The 20553-nt window shown below is 31.7% G+C and overlaps 4 protein-coding genes and 1 long non-coding RNA gene across 8 annotated transcripts; 4 read left to right on the top strand and 1 right to left on the bottom strand.

Moving 5' to 3' along the window:
- Positions 1-3657: 3657 nt before the first annotated feature.
- LOC133786006 (receptor-like protein 34) lies at positions 3658-5880 on the top strand. Its single transcript, XM_062225218.1, has one exon. It carries the CDS (start codon positions 3658-3660, stop codon positions 5878-5880), a length of 2223 nt encoding a protein of 740 aa, XP_062081202.1.
- A 1408-nt stretch (positions 5881-7288) lies between these two features.
- On the top strand, positions 7289-7645 carry LOC133786005 (receptor-like protein 35). The gene has a single exon (XM_062225217.1). It carries the CDS (start codon positions 7289-7291, stop codon positions 7643-7645), a length of 357 nt encoding a protein of 118 aa, XP_062081201.1.
- A 1976-nt stretch (positions 7646-9621) lies between these two features.
- Positions 9622-10194, top strand: LOC133786004 (receptor-like protein 9DC3). The gene has a single exon (XM_062225215.1). The coding sequence runs from the start codon at positions 9622-9624 to the stop codon at positions 10192-10194; it is 573 nt and encodes a 190-aa protein (XP_062081199.1).
- A 1616-nt stretch (positions 10195-11810) lies between these two features.
- LOC133784473 (uncharacterized) lies at positions 11811-12292 on the top strand. The gene is made up of 3 exons (XR_009871359.1): positions 11811-11947; positions 12022-12086; positions 12171-12292. It is a non-coding gene; the product is annotated as an uncharacterized LOC133784473 (long non-coding RNA).
- Positions 12293-14334: 2042 nt separating this feature from the next.
- LOC133783184 (ABC transporter C family member 1-like) lies at positions 14335-20486 on the bottom strand. 4 transcript variants are annotated; one of them, XR_009870800.1, is made up of 6 exons: positions 19642-20483; positions 16322-16503; positions 15526-15640; positions 15360-15440; positions 15158-15182; positions 14335-14551 (listed from the first exon to the last, which is right to left on the bottom strand). XR_009870800.1 is itself a non-coding variant. In XM_062222732.1 (6 exons), the coding sequence occupies exons 2-6, from the start codon at positions 16370-16372 to the stop codon at positions 14546-14548; spliced, it is 243 nt and encodes an 80-aa protein (XP_062078716.1). In that variant the 5' UTR covers positions 16373-16503; positions 19642-20482; the 3' UTR covers positions 14335-14545. The 4 variants fall into 4 exon arrangements, 2 of the variants coding, with proteins under 2 accessions (XP_062078716.1, XP_062078717.1); XM_062222732.1 differs by having other exon boundaries at positions 15526-15605; positions 19642-20482; XR_009870799.1 differs by lacking the exon at positions 15526-15640 and having other exon boundaries at positions 19642-20477.
- Between the last annotated feature and the right edge of the window lie 67 nt (positions 20487-20553).

The following is a 20553-nucleotide window of genomic DNA, read 5'->3' as shown; positions in this document are numbered from 1 at the left end:
AAGTTACATGAAAATATAGCAAAAAAATAAAACCATAAATAGGCACTAAACTTATAACATTAATTATGTAAAAAAATTTAATAAAATAATAATAATAATAAAGTCAAATCAAATATTGGCACAACACAAAACTAAACTAAAATTGGCACATGACAAAGCTAAAACTAAATTGGCTTGGCACCAAGATTACACTTTTATTTTACTTGGAAGACTTTGAGATTTCTTCTTTTATCTGGTAAATTTTATTTCATTGTCATTTTGTTTTACTCCTTATAGTACTTATAAGTAATTAATTGTGCTTAAATTGAGCTGCTTTTGTTTATTACAATTACGAAACATATTATTTTAAATTTAATTTATATTATCATTAAATACTATGGGATGGCTTTATAGAGAAAATTGTTACAATTATATAAGTGTGTTTGTTGACGCAATTTTTCGTCAATAGTGTATTAAGAAATAATTAAGTAGATTAGTGCTTAATAAACCGTAATGAAAAATAGATGAATTCACTCAAGAACACATAATTTTTACGTAGTTCAGTAATTAAAATTAACCTAGTCCACGAGTCTATATTATTGATGTTTTTCTCTCTCTATTTTGGCAGAATTTCGGTATTACAGAATAATGGTCCCTCTCCCTGTCTAATATTTCACAGTATTTATAAGGAAATTCCATGAACAGGTTTGGATAACCGCGTAAGTCAATCACGCATTTACTTAATTATTACATTTAATAAATATATTTCTTATTTATATTGAGATATGATTTGATCACAAAGTAAATATTCTCCTAATATCTAGAAAATTAAATATTACAGCCTGATCATAAATAAACGTATAAAAAGACCCCGAGTTTCTGGGGATCCACAGGTATGCAATATAATAGAATTACCACGAGTTGGATATCTCATTCAAGTTCGTGCTTCAACAGCTATTTTAATATTCTGAGCTTGCGCTTCACAGTCTTCGTATCTCTTGTTTGAGTTAGACCCAGGACGCCTAACACCACGTGTGGCCACTTGAAACTCGAGTTGTCCACGTGGATAATAAGCATATATCATTTAAAAAAAATACTAAGTCACAGAGTATTTTTTTGTTGCAAAAGTTACATTTTAAATCAAATTTGTCTCAATTTTAATTATTTAATAAAAATATATATTTCTAACGTTTAAAACTCCTTGAAATATGTTTTAAATATAAAAAATAATTTGAAATTTATAACATAAAGTTTCAAATAATTTTTATATATACATATATTGTAAGCACACATAATTATAGTATAATTTCGATCAGCCTATTCATTTGTAACACATACATATATAGCTTTGATTCAAGAATGTTTGAATTATTATAACTTACAAAGTTTGATAGTACATCGTGGAAACACTCTACATATAAAGAACCATGAAAACAACTTTATCTTTATAAAGTTTGATGCTTATCAAGATCATTCACAAATAATTATTCTGCTTTCGGTGTTGTAACAAAATTATTTTTTATTTAGAAAAAGAAAGGTGTGAATTGTGGTAAACTTCAAAAAAAGGTGAGTGGGAATGAAAAGATATGATCACGTGAATGTAGTAGTTATTGACTTAAAAAATCATACTTTTTATAAATAGTAATGTTATGTGACCCGAAATATATGTATTTAAACATTATACACAATAATTTTTAAAATAGCAAATCTCAATTTTAACATATGTAAATTGTATATAATGTTTAAAAATATATTTTAAGTTCACGTATTATTCTTTCTTAAATAAATACATTCTAGTCTGAATTTTCAACCCAAAATTAGTTGTCAGCAAAGATTTCCAACCAAACTTTAGTCCTATCATACTTTTATTATTGTTATTGATCAGTGGACGACTTGCTTTTTACATGGAAGACTTGGAGATTTCTTTTCAATCTATTTTTATATATTATTGTATTTTATATATGTATATATGTCATGTAGTCATGTAAATATATATATCTATGTCAATATTGTGTTTAGATGTTATATATATATATAGATTATTGCTACAAATATCTATATATACTATAGAATTATAATTCATTCTATTATATATATATAAATATTTTAAAAAAACTATTGAACCAGTTTTCGTTAAAATTATAGACAATGTTTACAATTTTAAAATTAAGCAAATGTGCATTGTACGTTGCTTCTGCCTAGTATTATATTACATGTTTAATATAATATTATTCTAGTAAGTGATTTTAAGTTTAATTAAATTTTATTTAAGTTATAAAAAGTATGATTTTATTATTTTTAAATAATTATCATTGTAAAATATCTCAAAAATATCATATTTTAATTTCTTTAATTATTTATTATTTTTAAACAATTATTATTGTAAAATATCTTTAAAATATCATATTTTAATTTGTTTAATTATTTATTATTTTTAAATAATTATTATTGTAAAGTATCTTAAAAATATATTTTTTTAATTATTTATTTTATTTTATTTAAGTTTAAGTGTTTACAAATTATCTTTAAATATAAGAATATTTTGTTAAAGTTAACATCAAAAATATAAAAAACCGTTAAAACTAATAATTTATTATATAGATAGATATACATATAACATTTATCTTAGTTTAATCCCTTTCCGTAGGGTGTTTTTACCTTTATCTTTGTAAAATAAGTATCTAGTCATTTTTAGAAAATTATAAATAATATATACATAGTACACAAATTAATTTACACATAAAAAAAAACATACATGCAACATATATCACTTCGTTAAACATTGTCCAAATCATATAATTGACCAACACGCGTTATGCAGAATGTCTTTTTAATGTTGATTTTTTATTTATCTTGTATATAATAGATATATATATATATATCATTTATCTTAATTACTGTCGAATATACATATATCCAATTATATATTAGTCTAATAATGCTCTTGAAGTTTCTTCGTTGAATCTTTACATAAAGGTCCCACCACCACCTGGACTCCCATGGTTTGAACATGTGGAATCTTCATCATTATAAAATGAGATGCCATTATACACTTTCATCAAACAATATATAGATTTTTCAGTTTTGTATAATAAAAGAGAGAGAGAGAGAGATATGAGGATGTTGTTATATTATTTGGTATTCTTCTTCTTCCTCATCCATTCTCAACTTGTCATTTCATCATCTTCGTCTTCTCCTCACCATGCACCCCAATGCCATCCTCATGAAAGCTCTGCCCTTCTCCAACTCAAGACCTCATTATTCAAATTAATTGCTCTTGGAGATGTCATCTGTTATAAGCCATACGAGAATGGAACTGTATTTCATCCTACAGACACCTGGAATAACAAAACCAATTGTTGCACGTGGGAGGGAATCACGTGTGACAACGTTACAGGCCACGTAATAGGTTTGGATTTGAACTGTTGCAGCCTTCAAGGCACTATCAGTTCCAACAGCACTCTCTTCAAACTCCACCATCTCCAGGAGCTTTCTCTTTCTTATAATGATTTTAGAGAGTCCTTTATTGTACCAGAGTTTGGCAAATTCAAGAATATGACCTCTCTTGATCTGCGCAACTCCAACTTCAGCGGTCATGTCCCTTTAGAGATATCCCATCTTTCCAAATTGGTTTTTCTCGCACTTGGTGGGCATTCGCATTGGGGGTATAAAGTCATCATGATAGGGGAAAATACCTTTAAAGCACTTTCTCAAAACTTATCCAACTTGACAAGGTTCTACCTAGCTGGTATTGATTTGTCTTCTCTCCCACCAGCACTCCCTTTCAAAAACTTCTCATCCTCTTTAACATATATAGAACTCATCGATTGTAAGTTGAGTAGGAAGCTACTAGAGAGTATTTTTGAGTTGTCGAATCTCACCGCTCTTTCTTTAGAAGATAATGAAGCACCAAATGTCTCTCTCCCAACATCTAATTGGAGTAGTGCACTTAACAGCTTAAGTCTCCGTAATAACACCTTCTCCATTGACTTACCTCTTTTATTGAAAGATATCCCAAAATCTTTGTCTTCTTTGGAATTAAGTTCCAGTAACTTAGTTGGTCCACTTCCGGACAACATTCAATTTTATGACTCGTCAATCCATCTCGTGCATAGTGCTCCAAATTTCACTGAATTGATTTTATCAAACAACTTACTCAACGGGACAATACCAACATGGATATATGCCCTACCGTATTTGGAGTATTTAAACCTCAGAGACAACCAATTTACTGGGGAGATAATTCGTGATTTTGAAACTACTTCATTCGGTGAATTTGTGTTTTTGGGCATCACTCCAAGATCCACATTTCAAAGTCAAAACCTCCAATATTTGGATCTCTCATCAAATAAGTTCAGTGGTACTTTGGAATTGGAAAAGCTTTTAATTTCCAAAAGGTTAGCATATCTTGACCTTTCCTCTAATAATATTTCAGTAACTTTTGGAAACACCAAAAACTATAGTTGGGATAATCTTGAGGGATTATATCTGTCTTCTTGCAACATTACTGAGTTCCCACACATTTTAAAATCTTCAAAACAATTACAAATTTTAGATCTCTCCCATAATCAGATTCAAGGAAGTGTTCCTAAATGGTTATGGGAGGTGGGAAAGAATTCTCTCTACAACTTGACTCTCTCTCACAATTTTTTAACATATATAGAGCCTCTTCCATGGAATGGGTTATCATATCTTGATCTCAGCTCCAACTCGTTCTCAGGACCTCTTCCAATTATTGCATCATCTTATCTGCAGTTCTTCTCAGTATCCAAAAATCAATTTGTGGGAGAGATCCCAACTTCCTTTTGCAACATGTCATTCCTTGTGGTGCTTGATTTATCTTCGAATAACTTGAGTGGTATCATTCCTCGATGCATTGTACATAGTAAAGTTCTTTCGGTCTTGAATTTTGCTAGGAACAAATTATATGGTACTATCCCCAACACATTCTCAGTAGGGAGTACATTGAGAAATCTCAATCTAAATGGAAATCATTTAGAAGGCTCATTGCCAAGATCACTAGAATATTGCAGAAATCTTGAAGTCCTAGATCTTGGAAATAACATCCTCAACGATTCATTTCCTCACTGGCTAGACTCTCTTCCAGCCTTACGGGTTTTTGTCTTGAGATCTAATAGGTTTTATGGTTCGATAAGAAAACCTAAAATCAAATATCCTTTTCCTGAGTTAAGGATTATAGATTTGTCCCACAATGAGTTTGACGGTGCTCTTCCAACAAAATACTTTGTCAACTTCAAAGCTATGATGAATACAGAGAATGTCCAACTGAAGTACATGGGAGATGATTATTACCAAGACTCTATAACAGTGACCATGAAAGGATATGAGTTAGAGTTGGTGCATATCCTAACTATCCTTGTAACTCTTGATTTCTCATGCAATAATTTTAGTGGAGAGATTCCAGTGTTCCTTGGAGGGCTGAACGCACTCAAGGGCCTCAACATTTCTCATAATATGCTCAGAGGTACCATACCATCATCATTGGGAAATTTGACTAACCTTGAGTGGTTAGACCTCTCTGCTAACAAGCTAAGTGGGAATATTCCTTTGCAGTTGACCGATTTAATATGGCTTGAATTCTTAAACCTTTCAGAAAACCAACTCGTGGGACCAATACCCAATGGTAAGCAGTTCAATACTTTTAGCAATGATTCATTCAAAGGAAATTTAGATTTGTGTGGTTTTCCACTGTCCAAACCATGCAATGAGGAATATGAAGGATCAACCATGGAGCAAGAAAATGAATCGGAGGATGCAAATGGATTTACTTGGAAAGTTGTGCTATTGGGGTATGGATGTGGCTTTGTGTTTGGGATCTTCATAGGTTATATTAATTTTTTCTCAAATGGAAGAGCAGGTTTGTTTGTGAAGTGGTTGTAGTAGAGCAATGTGGTGCCATAATTGGCAAGGAGTGTCTGTAATTTATTTAGATTTAATTATATTTAGTTTCATGTTGTAAACTTGTAATAAAGCTTATGTTGTTGTTGTTGTTGTTGTAGTATTTTGTGTTTTTATTATTTTCCTCTTCTTCTTTTTTTCTTGTCTTTTAGGGTGGTATAAATTTATAAAATAATGCCTTAGAGTAAATAAGAGTAATTAGTTTCCTTATTATTATTATGTGTTTTTGTACTTGAGATTGACCATCATTTGCAATTTAAGTATGCACATGTTCATTATTACATCATCACCACTCATCCTCAGCTCAGTTTGCTGATCAATGAAAATGACCATATCATGATCATCCATAATCTCTGTTAGTTTCATTTCTAGCTTAAATGGTCTTTTGAAGTTGTCCTGTTTTTCTCTGTTTTCTTCTTTTTATAACTTCAAAAGTATGATTTTACAGCTACAAGTATCATTTTTCACTCTATCTTTCAATTAATTATTCAACACAGAAAATTCAAACTTAGAAAATAACTCATTTATGCGCGTTCCCTGTATAAATATTATAACATAAAAAAAAACTACTGTAACCAAATATTATAATTTGGTTCTCAAGTTTCATAGTTGTTTTTAACCGAAAATTATATAAACAGAATTAGTGTTTGGTAGTTGTAGTTGTTGATAGTTACTGTTTGTTGTAATAAAGTTGTTAAAGCTGTTAATTTGCTATGGCTTTCAATTAATGAACACTTCATTAATAATCGAATAACAGAATCATGCTTTTTCTTCTTCTTTTTTCAACATTTTTTATGTGTTTTTATGGTTATCTGAAATGAAAACAATTATTTTTTGTTTATTTTTAATTTAAATCTTCTTAAATTCCTTTTTGTTTGGTAGATAATTTCCATCTTAAACGTGGTTATCCACTATTTCTCTTCATATATATTAGTTATGATTATAGATATGGCCAAGTCATCTCATCATGTTCAGTAGTTATGTCCCAATTAATATTTTCAAAATCAAAACTCAAAAAGGAAAGAGGAAAGAGCCAAAAGGGGAGTGTCAACATTTAAATTTTTAATGTCTTTTAAAATGGCTGGCTAGTTATATAATTATTAATTGTAATTTTATTTCTTTTTTTTTTTATTGATTATTCAAAACTTTGATGCACAAGATCGAAGTAAAACTTCGTTGGATTAACCTGTAAAATTGTTCTTCTGTTTGTTTTAAATTGTCTAAATTTTATTTCTAGGTAATATATTGGCACTAAAAGCCCAAGAATGAAATCCTCTTTCTTTTATATAAAAATAACAAATATTTTTTCCTCCAAATGGCAATGCATTATACACTCTAATCAACAATATATATTTTTCAATTTTTGCCATTAAAAATTAGAGGAAGAAATATGGGGATGTTGCTAGATTTGTTCTTCTTTTTGCTCATCCATTCTCAACTTCTCATTTCATCTTCTTCGTCTTCTCCTCCAGTACTCCAGTGCAATCCTGATGAAAGATCCGCCCTTCTCCAACTCAAGACCTCATTCAAATTTGTTGCTGATGGAAGTTTGAGCTGTGCTCGTTTGAACAAAAATAGAACTTCACACGATGCAACAACCTTGTGGAATGAGCAAACTGATTGTTGCACATGGGAGGGAATTACTTGTGTCGTTTTTGGCAATGTCATCGCTTTAGATCTGAGTTGTGGCAGCCTTCAAGGCACAACAAGCTCCAACACCACTCTCTTCAAACTACACCATCTCTAGGATCTTGATCTTTCTGGTAATGATTTTAGAGGCTCCTTTATTGTATCAGAATTTGGTAAGTTCAAGAATATGACTTTTCTTGGTCTAAGCGACTCCAACTTCAGTGGTCAAGTCCCTTTAGAAATATCTCATCTTTCCAAATTGGTTATACTAGGACTTGGTGGACCTAATAAGCTCGATGGGTATTTGAGGTATAGAGTCATGGTAGGAGAAAATACCTTTAAAGCACTTTCTCAAAACTTGACCAGCTTGAAAGATTTCTCTCTAAATGGTATTGATTTGTCTTCTATCCCACCAATGCTCTCTTTCAAAAACTTCTCTTCTTTAACGGGTCTGGATCTCAGGCAGTGTAAGCTGCATGGGAAGCAACTAGAGAATATTTTCCTATTGTCGAAACTCCAATCTCTTTTTTTACGAGAGAATGAAGCACCAAATGGATCTTTTCCAAGATCTAATTGGAGTAGTGCACTAGAGTATTTAGATATCTATAACAACACCTTCTTCATTGACCTACCTCTTTTATTGAAAAATATACCAAAATCTTTGTCCATTTTGTATTTAAGTTTCAGTAACTTAGTTGGTCCACTTCCAGACAACATTCATTTTCTTGCTGGTAGTGCTCCAAACTTCATTGGTTTGGATTTATCAAACAACTTACTCAACGGGACAATACTGTCGTGGATATATGCCATACCGTATTTGGAGGATTTATACCTTAGTCACAACCAATTCACTGGGGAGATAATTGGTGGCTTTCAAAGTCCAAGCCTTCAACGTTTGGATCTTTCATCAAACAAGTTGAGTGGTACTTTGGAATTGGAAAAGCTTTTAAATTTCAAAAGGTTAGTATATCTTGACCTTTCCTCTAATAATATTTCAGTGAATTTTGGAAGCTCCAAAAACTATAGTCTGGATGTGGAATTGTAATCCACAGTAAAAAGATAAACTAACATACTGTTAGTTTATACTGTTAGTAGTTAAAGTTAGTTAGTGTGCATCAAGGTTATTTTAGTCATTTTGTTCTCTTTGACTTAGTTATAAAAGGGGCTCGGGATACACATTGTTCTGTACTGTAATTCATATTGAATTAGTGAGTTGAGAGCCTAGATAGAGAGATTGTGAAGCTGTGAAGAAGTGTTCAGCCGATTGACTTCAAGAAGATCAAGAAATAACTCGAATTGAGTTCTTGGAGAAGTTTGAGACTAGTGATGCACCTAACATTGTTAGCTTTGTAATTTCATCTCTTAAATCAATAAAAGAGATTACTCAGGGGAGTGAACAGGAAGTAGGTCCTTGGTTTGGCCGAACCTGTATAATTCTTGTGTCTTTGATTACTTTACTGCATTATTGTTCATTGTTATGTTTTGCTAACTTTAATTGCTGTAGCATTACCTTAGCAATTTTATTGTTTGATTGTTTCTTGCATTATTTTGACAGTTTTATTAGTTATTGCATTGGTGTTTGTGCATTGCTGAGTTCTGTGTTGTAGGAAATAATTACAACACTGGATAATCTCGAGGGATTATATCTGTCTTCTTGCAACATTACTGAGTTCCCACACATTTTAAAATCTTCAAAAATATTATCTGGCTTAGACCTCTCCCATAATCATATTCAAGGATGTGTTCCTAAATGGTTATGGGAAGTGGGAAACAATTCTCTAACCAACTTGACTCTCTCTCACAACTTGTTAACACACATAGAGCCACTTCCATGGAATGGGCTAAGATACCTTGATCTTAGCTCCAACTTGTTTTCAGGAACTCTTCCAATCATTTCATCATCAATTCTATGGTTCTTCTCAGTAGCCAAAAATCAATTTGAGGGAGAGATCTCAACTTCCTTTAGCAAAAAGACATCCCCTGCAGTGCTTGATTTATCTTCTAATAATTTGAGTGGCATCATTCCTGAATGCATGGGAAAATTTAGCAAACAGCTTTCAGTCATGAATTTTGCTAGGAACAAACTGTATAACAATGACCATGAAAGGATATGAGTTAGAGTTGGTGCATATCCAAACTATCCTTGTAAGTCTTGATTTCTCCTGCAACAATTTTATTGGAGAGATTCCAGGGTTGCTTGAAAGGCTTAAGTCGCTCAAGGGCCTCAACATTTCTCATAATATGTTAAGAGGTGTCATACCATCATCGCTAGGAAAGTTGACTAACCTTGAGTGGTTAGACCTCTCTGTTAACAAGCTAAGTGGGAATATTCATTTGCAGTTGACCGATTTAATATGGCTCGAAATCTTAAACCTTTCAGAAAACCAATTCGTGGGACCAATACCCAATGGTAAGCAGTTCAATACTTTTAGCAATGATTCATTCAAAGGAAATTTAGAATTTTGTGGTTTTCCACTGTCCAAACCATGCAATGAGGAAAATGAAGGATCAACCATGGAGCAAGAAAATGAATCGGACGATGCAAATAGATTTACTTGGAAAGTTATGCTATTAGGGTATGGATGTAGCTTTGTGTTTGGGATCTTCATAGGTTATATTAATTTTTTCTCAAATGGAAGAGCAATTTTGTTTGTGAAGTGGTCATAGTAGAGCAATGTTATTTATTTAGATTTCAATATATTTAGTTTCATGTTGTAATAATGTTCATGTTCTAGTTGTAGTTTTTGTGTTTTTACAACTTTACTCTGTTTTTCCTTTTTTTTTTCTTCTTTTTGTCTTTATGGGTGGAATTAATTTATAAAATAATTCTTTGGTGTAAGTTAGAGTAATAATTAGTTAGTTTTTGTAAACAAATGTTCGCTATCACCAGCATTTTGTGTCCTCTCATGACCGATGGAAAATCTAAATTGGGCTTTGACTACTAATTCTTTTTTCTCTTAGCTCAAATGTTTTTTTGAACTTTGTCCTATTTTTCTCTGTTTTCTTCTGTTTATAACTTCAAAGTATGAACATCATTTCTCAAATAATCTTTAATTAATTATTCAATAGTATTAGATTTCTCGAGAAAGAATGAATTGAAGAATTGTATTGTATTGACTTAGCTTATTAAAGAAGGATCAACCCCTTATATACAATCAGTAGAGTTAGTTACAACTAAAACTAAAGAAATTGTTAAGCTAAAGCAATAACGAACCTAACAACTTAATAGACTATGTCAATCACTAATAACTAACTAATACAATAGCTACTCCTTAACAGCCCCCTCAAATAAACTTAGTGTGGATAAGGAAAACACAGTGAGTTTCTCTTTCAAATCTGAGTAATGATGGCAGGAAATGGGCTTGGTTAAACAGTCGGCAACTTGATCAAGTGCGCGAGCATGCTTAAGCAAAAGCTGATGCTGCAGCACCTTGTCCCTAACAAAGTAGAGATCAATTTCTATGTGCTTGGTTCAAGCGTGGAGGACTAGATTCGCAGCAAGCATAACTGAGCTTAGATCGTCACACACCAATTGCTAAAAATACAAATAAATAGAAGGGGTGTAGAAGAAGTAGAGGAGAAGAAAAATAGTACATGCAAGTATAAAGAACAAAGAAGAACATGAAGAAAGAAATAAGAATAATAGTAAATAGAAAACAAAGTAAAAATAACAAGAACACTCTAACACTCACACAATCAAAGTGTAAAATAGTGGGGATCACCAAAGTGTCCAAAAGCTTATTTCCCTCTATTCTCTAAGCACTAAGGGACTCTCAAGTTTGGAAATAAGAATTATCAAGCATTTTGGTGTATTTTCCAGTCAGGTCCTTTGTGTAATAATCCATAATTTTATTTTATTTTATTTATTGTGTGTTTATGTAAACAGTATTCTGTGAATTTTTTTTATTATTATTAAGAGTATGAATAATAATTAAAATAATATTTGGTGAATATTATTTTAATTAAAGAATTGTGAGTTGATTGCTTTAGACCATAATATAGAGACTTAGATGTAAAATAAATCTAAGATGAATATCTTATTCAAAAAATTTAAGTATATGATTTTATGTGTTTGGAATCCACATCAAATCTTATAGTCATTTTAGACTAAGATTTTATAGCTTATTCACGAAAAGTCTACGAATAATTCAGGATAAATTTTACGGGAACAAAGTTATGATTTTTATTTTTGATAAGTGTACAGTGTGATCGGCTGCACACACATATTGGAGGGAAACATAGTTTGTATAGCCATGGCAGTTTTTAGAGGTTACCATGGAGGGAATTAGAACCGTTGTTTTCCTCATTTGTCTCAGCCATCTAACCGTGAGGGAAAAACTGAGAGAGATTAGAGAAAGAGAACACATTGTGTTCTTGTAGTGCACGACCACTTCGGGTCCAAGAAGAAGAAGAAGGTAAGGTGAGTCATTTATTTGGTTTTTCCTTGGGTTACAGACCTTAGACACGTTCTTAGAACCTCTGTTTTGATTGTAGAAGAAAGCAAGAGAAAGAAGGGAGTGTTAATGGAAGTTCGGTACAAGAATAGTCAGAAGAAAAACGTAAGTCCGAATCTACTTTGCATTGATTTTTCTCTTAGATTCTGAGTACCAAATTCATGTCAAAAGGTTTTGTTATGTTCATAGCGTTGTGGACTAAGTTGAGGAGAAGAAGGAACCATCAATAACCGGCCACAGTAAGAGGTACAAATTCATAGATTTCCTTCGTAGTTTACGGTTCCGATTTTTCGTTTTCATTTCTTAGGATGGCTATGAAATTTGTGGGGCGTTTTATATAGTTTTAATCTGTGTTTAGGGACTAGAAACTTTCATTAAGGGTTTGTGAATGGTTTAATATGATAAGGCTTGAAGTTTGGGGGTGTTTTGGTGATGGGTGATGAGTGGTAGAGGCGGATATGGAAGTTTGGCTCCATGGTCGACGTGGGAAGGGAGGAAAGGCCGGTGGTGGTGATGGGGTGGTTGTGGTGGCCGAGAGGATGGTTGTGGTGGTGTAGAGGAGAAGCCATGATTGCCTTGTTGTTGAACCATGGGGTCGGGCAAGACTTGAGGGGAGAGGCCGAAGGTGTGTGTGAAGATAGTGACCATTGGTGGTCACTTGTGCATGTAGTGGTGTGCATGTGTTCAACTGGTCACAAATAGTTACAGATTTGTAACCAAAAGGGACTAAAAGTGGTATTTGGCCCCAAAACTTTAGAAAGTTACTGCAAGGTTTGGGATCTGGTACTCTAAGATCAAAATCTTGTTATTGAGAATTAAGGATAAAAATTCTCTAGTTAATTGTCCAAGTATAATAATTTATTACAAGCTAGGCTCATGAATTATTATGTAAGCTTCAAGAAAAATTCTAAATGTGGGAGTTAGTTTCAAAGTTTAGATTTGATGACTTAGAACCTACGAAATATTTTGAAGGACTTAGAAAATATTTTAGGAAGTACAATATTACCAATTTGAAGTCTCAAGGTCAAGAGGTGGGCTCGGGGCTCGTGAATTGGACTCAAGCATCGGAAAACAGAATTTTAAGAAATAATTAGAGTTTTGACTTGAAATTTCAGACATAGTTTAAGATAAAATTATTATCGGAAAATAATAATTTTCTAAGTTGATTTCAGGATTTTGAGAAGGGTATTATGGTCATTTTATCCCAAGGGCTCGGGTTTGGGCTAGGGTCAGGAATTTCAGTTCTTGTTTTTAAATTCCCTTATATACATTTAAAATCTTAGTAAGCATAAACTAAGGCATATTGTCCCAATATGATTATAGAGTCTAAACGCGATCGGAAATACTCGCAAAGACATAATTCGCGAAAGGTAAGAAAGGTAAGGAAGTATACACCAAGAGTAACTTAGCTTGTTGTGATCTTAGTGAATTGTTTGCATGGTTGTATGCTGCCAGTTAAATTCTAGTTGTTATATATATATATGTATATATGTGTGTGTGATTATATGACTGGATGTGCATAATAGTACCCATCTATCAGGTTTGAATTTGCTTAGTACAATAAAGTTATCATGAATGCAAATGTGCAATATTTGTGATTGTCAAGGGAAACCTTGTGAGGGCGGACCCCATGCAACCGTGTGGTGGGGTTAGCCGCCTTGTCAATAAAGTCATCGTGTTTTAGCGAAGTGTACCCCTTTGGCACGGGAGGTGAGTATTCTCTGGGCCACGGAGGCCACCCGGGGATCATGACCCCACAGATAACTCAATGGCTCAGTTACAAGGGAAACCATGTGAGGGTGTATCCCATGCAGTCGTGTAGTGGGGTTAGCCGTCAAGTCAGTAAAGTCATCGTGTTTTAGCGGAGTGTACCCCTTTGGCACGGGAGGTGAGTATTCTCTGGGCCGCAGAGGCCACACGAGGATTAAGATCCCACTGATAACACGATGGCTCAGTTATATATTTTCAGTATGTTATGCAATACTTTGACTTATGTGAATATGTTAGACGTATTGCTCAGTTTACAGTTTCCAGTTGTGCATTACCATTATATTATTATTTATAGTCAATTATATAACACATTTCAATACTTATAAATTTGTATTATATTAAACTTTAGTATAACACATTTTTTGTGTTATATAATGAAATTTACATAACAAAATTCTTTACTTATAAAAAGTGTTATTGTAATAGATATTATAACACATTTTTTGTATTATTTTAATATTTAGATAAGTTTAAATTCTCATTATATATTCATTTATATAACACTAATTTATTCTATTATTTTTTTATTTATATAATTAAAATTAACTTTCTAATATATACTAGCATCATCAAATGAACTTGATTTTTAAATAACAAAAAGTAAAAACATTCAACATTGTATTAACAATCCACAAATTAGTTTAAAACATTCAACACTGTCATCAACAACAAAATGTTAATTAAAGTAGTCTTAAACATTCAACATATTAAAAAATTACTACTTTCAGCACAAAATATTCTACAGCTGACAACACAAAGCCTTCAAAATTAAGTATCATTTTCTATTTCGCTTGTCACATCTGCAAAATAAACAAAGAAATATTTTATTATTATTATCTAGCATCACAAATTACTTCAAGAAAAATGCTATGGAAATTATTTCCAAAAGAGGACACCACATACAATATAATGAATTCACAACTACACCAAAGCAAACAAAGAAACCAAACACTATACTTTTTTTTGACAATGGTCACATGACCTTTTATTATTATGTAAGTATGACAAAAATATGAATTGTCACTACCCCAGACCTAATTTTTTTTGTCAACAATAAAATAAGGGGCCAAAACATGATTAGAATAGTAAAATGAGATACTTGAAAGTTAAAAGGGCCAAAGTTAGAATGGTAGTGCATAAAAAAACAGGGGCAATGGAGACCCGAGTATATCCACAACAGCAAAAAAAGCCACAGCCAACAGCAGATCATAAAAAGTTCTGTAATGCTCTTTTTTAATGCAAAACGAATGTCTATAGTATACACTTTTAAAGTCTATATGCAGTATGCACCTTACAAATGAATTATTTGCTAATCCATGAACAATTTTAAAAATCTTAATGGAAGTTTGCCTGAGAACTAATGAGACAAGACAAGGGGAAAAAAACTAAATAAATAAATTCAATACCTTCCAAAAGCCTCCCCACCAAAACCTATATAAAAAGTTACAAGAGACAAAAAAAGTAAAAGGGAATAAGACGCATGTACAAAAAGTATCATAAGAAACTCAAGTTAACATAGATGCAATTCCATTCCAGCCATGTACTTAATAATATTGTCTGTTCCTTATAAAGTCTATAATACAAATACATATTTATATGTATGCTTACCTTCCTCCAAGGCTACTGTTTAATGCTTTTAACAGCCATGGCTTTGGCTTCTGAGATTCTTTAACCCAACATTCTTGGAACCTGCAAAAGGTATAAAAATAATGATGTAACCTTTATCAGTTAAATTCTATTGACAAGAAACTATAAAGTATGAATGACTGCATACTTAGCATTCAGTGTTTCTATTCTATCCCAAGTATCTAACTTCCACACTTCCTTCTCTGATATTGGTCTTTGATATGCACGCTGCATAAGGGGATTCATCCAACCAAAGAATGTTCCTGGTAAAAGAAAACACAGCCGAGATATGAATTAATAAATACAACATGAAAGAGGAATGATCAGCAGATGCAAACAACTGTAGGACAGATGAAGAAAGAATAAGCTCTGCCTCACTGTATATTTTACTCCATAGAGAAGCAGAAATTAGTTCAAAATATGTCATTTTATTGAAATGACATTTAATCACTCCCTTATTATTATTTAACATCAAACCTACATCTCAATGGTTTAAAACAAATTTGAAAGTACATATTTGAAAAATGGTTTATAATAAAATTTTAATATGAAAAGAAAATAAAACTACACAACCTCAATGATAATACATAGTACATACCCCTATAGAAAAAAGAATAAAAAAAATAGCATTGTCAGGGTGAGACTACATTGGTACACATTTCAGTGGGTTAGTATAGCCCAAATACAAGTGCACCATTTTGGCAGCCGAACATAATTGTCCATATCACATTCTGGTAGTATCTCATCCTCATATTTAAGCAAAAATGCACACCTCACAAGTAGTAGAAAGATAAAGATATACTTATTTAAAGTGACATGCATAAAAGAAGAGTAAGTAAACTACTAAATCTTACAATGGCAGCTCCTCTCTTAAAGACCAACCTCTTCTCCCTTAGTCAAAATAAAAACATGTACTTTGTGAGAAAGGATTTTGTTAGACATACCTTAACTTGGAAGACTGCTCCTAATGTCGTTCTACTTGTTGGGACCCACATATGTAATCAGTGGTACAGACTCAGCAGCATTTTATGTATCATCAGTGGTGCGTTCAGCAACTTCAGTGGTGTGTCCAGAAGCTTCTTTTTTTAGCTTGTGGCTGTTATATGCAGCTATGCCTGCTATATGGCTACATAAAAATATATTCACAATGAATATCTTTGTTACTGTAACATTCTAGCGCCATTTAACTTCACTAGAGTTTCTTTCAATAAAGCATATCTATATATATACATATAGTCATATATTTGTCTAATGTACAGGGGCCTATTATGAACAAGATCAGACAAGGCTGGAGAAGCAAGAGAAGGAAAGATAAGGGTGAAAAAAATTTGTCAAGCCACGAAGGACCTTATTCTTCATTTCTTTAAAATAGATATAACACTTTTGGATGTTTCAGGGAGATAAAATATTTCAATCTCATAACATGTTATAATACATACTTTGACTCTGAATTCAATAGTACCCAGAGTTTTATTTGAATTAAATCTGCCATTATTTTTATAATTTACCAAAGATATGAGACAGGAGCTATGGAGTGGAGCTTGTTATCAGTGGAAAAGAGAAATCATTATGAACTAGACAACCATGTATTTATTAGTTTACATCCCCCTTTACCCTTTTATTTCATATCTAATTCTTTACTTCATATTTAAATTTACAATTTTGTGTTTGGTCAAAGATGTTTATATATATAATCATAAACATATGGTTCTGTGCATATAAATATAATAACATAATGTAAGAAGCAATAAAAAGCACTACATATGCTTGTGTGCATATAAACATAGCTGCATGATGTAAGATATATATAAGATCCAATGGCCTAGAATCTAGATGACACTCATATTATATGTGTGCAAGGCAAACATGTGATTAGGCTTGCTAAAAAAGAATCAATAAAGAGCATAAATGGTTGTGCCAATTCATTAGTCTGAAGTAGTTTTAGAGATTAAATAAAGAGCATGACCTTGTATTCAGACTAAGTCCAACAAGCCATAAGAAACTCATAAAAGAGAAACACAAATCGAACACCACAATAAACTAAGCTACAGAAATCAGCAGCAGAGTGTGCTTTATGTTTGAAGCACTGCCAAAAAAAAACAGAGAGAAAAAACACAACAGACTAAACTTGGAAGTTTGATTAACCAATAATTCTGGACCAAAATCATTGTCAGAGAAGGATCCCTTCTAGTTATAAATCAAAGACTATTTTGCTACATCAAGAGAGATATTGACAATCCCTTTAACACAATCCAAACCCAAACACAAATAGAGATATTGACACCTAGAATAAACAACCAAACAAAAAGCTAATATTATATAGGTTTTTCTTACTTTGTTTTGGAATCATTTGCAAATGGCTTGGTGTGGAAAAAAGGTCCCTCAGTTGGGTGCCTTTTCCATGTACAGTTCCCTTAAAGAAAATCAGCATGAAACATGCTTGATTTGATTATGTAAAGACAATATAGTTGACCTATTTTGTTCCGAAATCAAAGTCTTATATTGTTAGTAGACTAGCATTGGCAATGAAATTATATAGAATTTAAGATAAATGATGATGTTAATAATTGAATTTGGAACCAAAAAGTGGCACATATCTAAAAACAAACCAGTTTCATAACTCAAAATTGGGTCATCTTTACCAGAACACAGGCTAGATTCACCTTGATTTCTCCTACTTTAGCCCCAAAATCAACTTACATAATTGTCAAGAGAAAATAAATATCTATATAATAAGTACTCAAGATCATCAAAGTTAGTCAAATGACAAACACAAAATACCTGTTAAGGTCAAGTATGAGATTCTGGGTATTACTATAAACCACTAAATAAAAACTACTAGTTAACAAGTATATTATTTTCTTTTATAAACTCTCTCTCTTTTTTTTCTATCATAGCAATAAGTAATAACAATAATGATAATATTACTAATACTAATATTCTTAATACATAATAATTACAAACTTTTCCATAAAATATGAGCAAAATGAGAGCTGAATAAAATGACTAAAAATCAATCAAAAGAAAAAGAAAACAGAGATAAACCATATACACATGTACATACATACATACAATGTGTAGTGACTAAAACATATTAGTATTATATTTAACTAAATACCAATCCTTATATGGCTGAAACATGAAAGTTGGAAACTTCCAAAAAAGAAAAATGTATGAATAAAAGAAGCTGTCACTATTGCACAAGAAAATGTTGGCATGTAGTCTTATTTAAAACAAAGAAAAAATATATGAACGAAAGTAAAAAAAATGATAGTCTTTCTACTATCACTCTATAAATAAAGCCATATGCAGAGTATAATAAATTAATCAATTATTCATTAATATGACAACTTTTAAAAGTAACAAAAAAGATAGTCTTTCTACTATCACTCTATAAAACAGAGCATAATTTGATCGTAAGTTGATTGAAAAGAGCAAAAGATATACAACAATTAAACCTGCCCATTTGAACCATATTACACATAACTAATGGTAAAATTTACCATACTAGAGAAATCAAACTTAAATTCTTATTACACATAACTACATTATGGTAGAACTTAAGTTCATTGCAGTATTTCTTAATACTAGATATGATAATCAATTAGTGAACCTTAATATGTAACATCAGCTGCAAAAATAGCTTAGAAAAAACTTGTTAAGAGCTTACAAAGAGATTCAGAATGTGGTATTTGATTGTATCAAATAAGCAACATTATCCCTTTCCATAAATATTCAAATAAGCAGCTATATTTTAGGCACAATTAGGACATTCATAAACAAAACGAATTAGATTTGCATGGAATACTTCAATGTTTAACTTGAAGACATGTCTGACTGGAATTGAATTTTATTTGCCATGTTTGACCATGAAAACATGACACAAATATAATTTGCACTAGAACTAATGCACGGGGGATTCAAGTAAGAAGAACTAAAGTGGTTATAAAAGGTTTCACTAATAACCTACCTGACACATATTAAGTCGTATCTTTTACCCAAGAACTCGTCCCATCATCCCCAAATTAAAACTCATTGTGAGGATCAGACAAAAACATTGTTATATCCATCTGTATTATAAAATACATGCTACAAGAACAACTAAAATACTATTAACAACAATTTACATTTGACATTTTAACATATCACTGGCAGGAACGCCTACTGCAGCTGAAGTTCCCTCAAATCACAAGTATATTCCCAAAATATATGATATTCAAATATATATAAACAATGAAAATAGAATAAAAAAATATTTGATTACCTCACTGGACCGAGAAGTAGAGATGGACTGAGCTGAGCGATGACGATGGAGGAAGAGAGTCGTCGGGTCTTCCCTGTTGAGAAACTGGATGGTGCAGAAGCCGAGCTGGGTTTTTAACAACGACAGAAGTTTGGGAGAATAAGATTGGCACAAGACAACTATGACAATATGGAAAGAAATGTTTTTGCAAAATGGAAGCAAATTTATATGCTTTCTAGGTTAAACATAAACAAACCAATAGCAACTAGCATGTTAAGGTATTAAAATTGAAAGGTTCATTGAAAAGCAAATCTTGACAACATCTATTTCATATTCATTCCTAATATTGATTGTTTGCAATATGAAAGACTACTGAATACACATATATTTGCCTAGCATAGTCTTGCAAATTAAATACAAGCTTTTCCTTATTCCAAATAACTAGTCAACTTAGATATGAGGAATTAATTTTTGGCTTAAAGACTAATGACCAATGCAATTTTCATATGCAAGCTTGAACCATTTGAACTACAATAAGGATTGTGTGTGTATATAATTAGTAATGCTAGTTCGAATCATACTATATTGAGAAAGCATAAAACTCATGACTATTAACTATGAAACTAGCCAAAAATGTTAAGCATATTAACATAAATAATGCATCACACCACATGCTTAAGAAAGTATGAGAAAAGTTGTATTTTGACTTAAACTATTTGTAGTGATTGAGAGTCAAACCAAAAATTAAAATATATATAATATAAATATATAGATATATACATTTATTAAAGAAGAGCATGATACCAAAGGGTCTATGCTAGATATATATACACAACAAAAGCAACAAATTTGACATTTACTTATACTAATCTCTTAAGAGGCTTTTTAACAAGCAAATTATGTGCAACCAAATATATATATATATAAATATAT

This window comes from Humulus lupulus, chromosome 6 (assembly GCF_963169125.1).
Source record: "Humulus lupulus chromosome 6, drHumLupu1.1, whole genome shotgun sequence".
Taxonomy (NCBI): Eukaryota; Viridiplantae; Streptophyta; class Magnoliopsida; order Rosales; family Cannabaceae; genus Humulus; species Humulus lupulus.
The sequence above is the reverse complement of the archived record's forward strand: the minus strand, read 5'-3'. Positions and strand labels throughout refer to the sequence as shown.

Excerpts from the sequence above, each read along its gene's own strand:
- LOC133786006 (XM_062225218.1), top strand. The coding sequence starts at position 3,658 with ATGATAGGGGAAAATACCTTTAAAGCACTTTCTCAAAACTTATCCAAC.
- LOC133786005 (XM_062225217.1), top strand. The coding sequence starts at position 7,289 with ATGGGGATGTTGCTAGATTTGTTCTTCTTTTTGCTCATCCATTCTCAA.
- LOC133786004 (XM_062225215.1), top strand. The coding sequence starts at position 9,622 with ATGACCATGAAAGGATATGAGTTAGAGTTGGTGCATATCCAAACTATC.
- LOC133783184 (XM_062222732.1), bottom strand. The coding sequence starts at position 16,372 with ATGTGGGTCCCAACAAGTAGAACGACATTAGGAGCAGTCTTCCAAGTT. Across the intron at positions 15,606-16,321 it reads GAGCAGTCTTCCAAGTTAAG|CGTGCATATCAAAGACCAAT; the intron begins GTATGTCTAACA and ends CCCCTTATGCAG. Across the intron at positions 15,183-15,359 it reads AACAGTAGCCTTGGAGGAAG|GTTTTGGTGGGGAGGCTTTT; the intron begins GTAAGCATACAT and ends CTTTTTATATAG.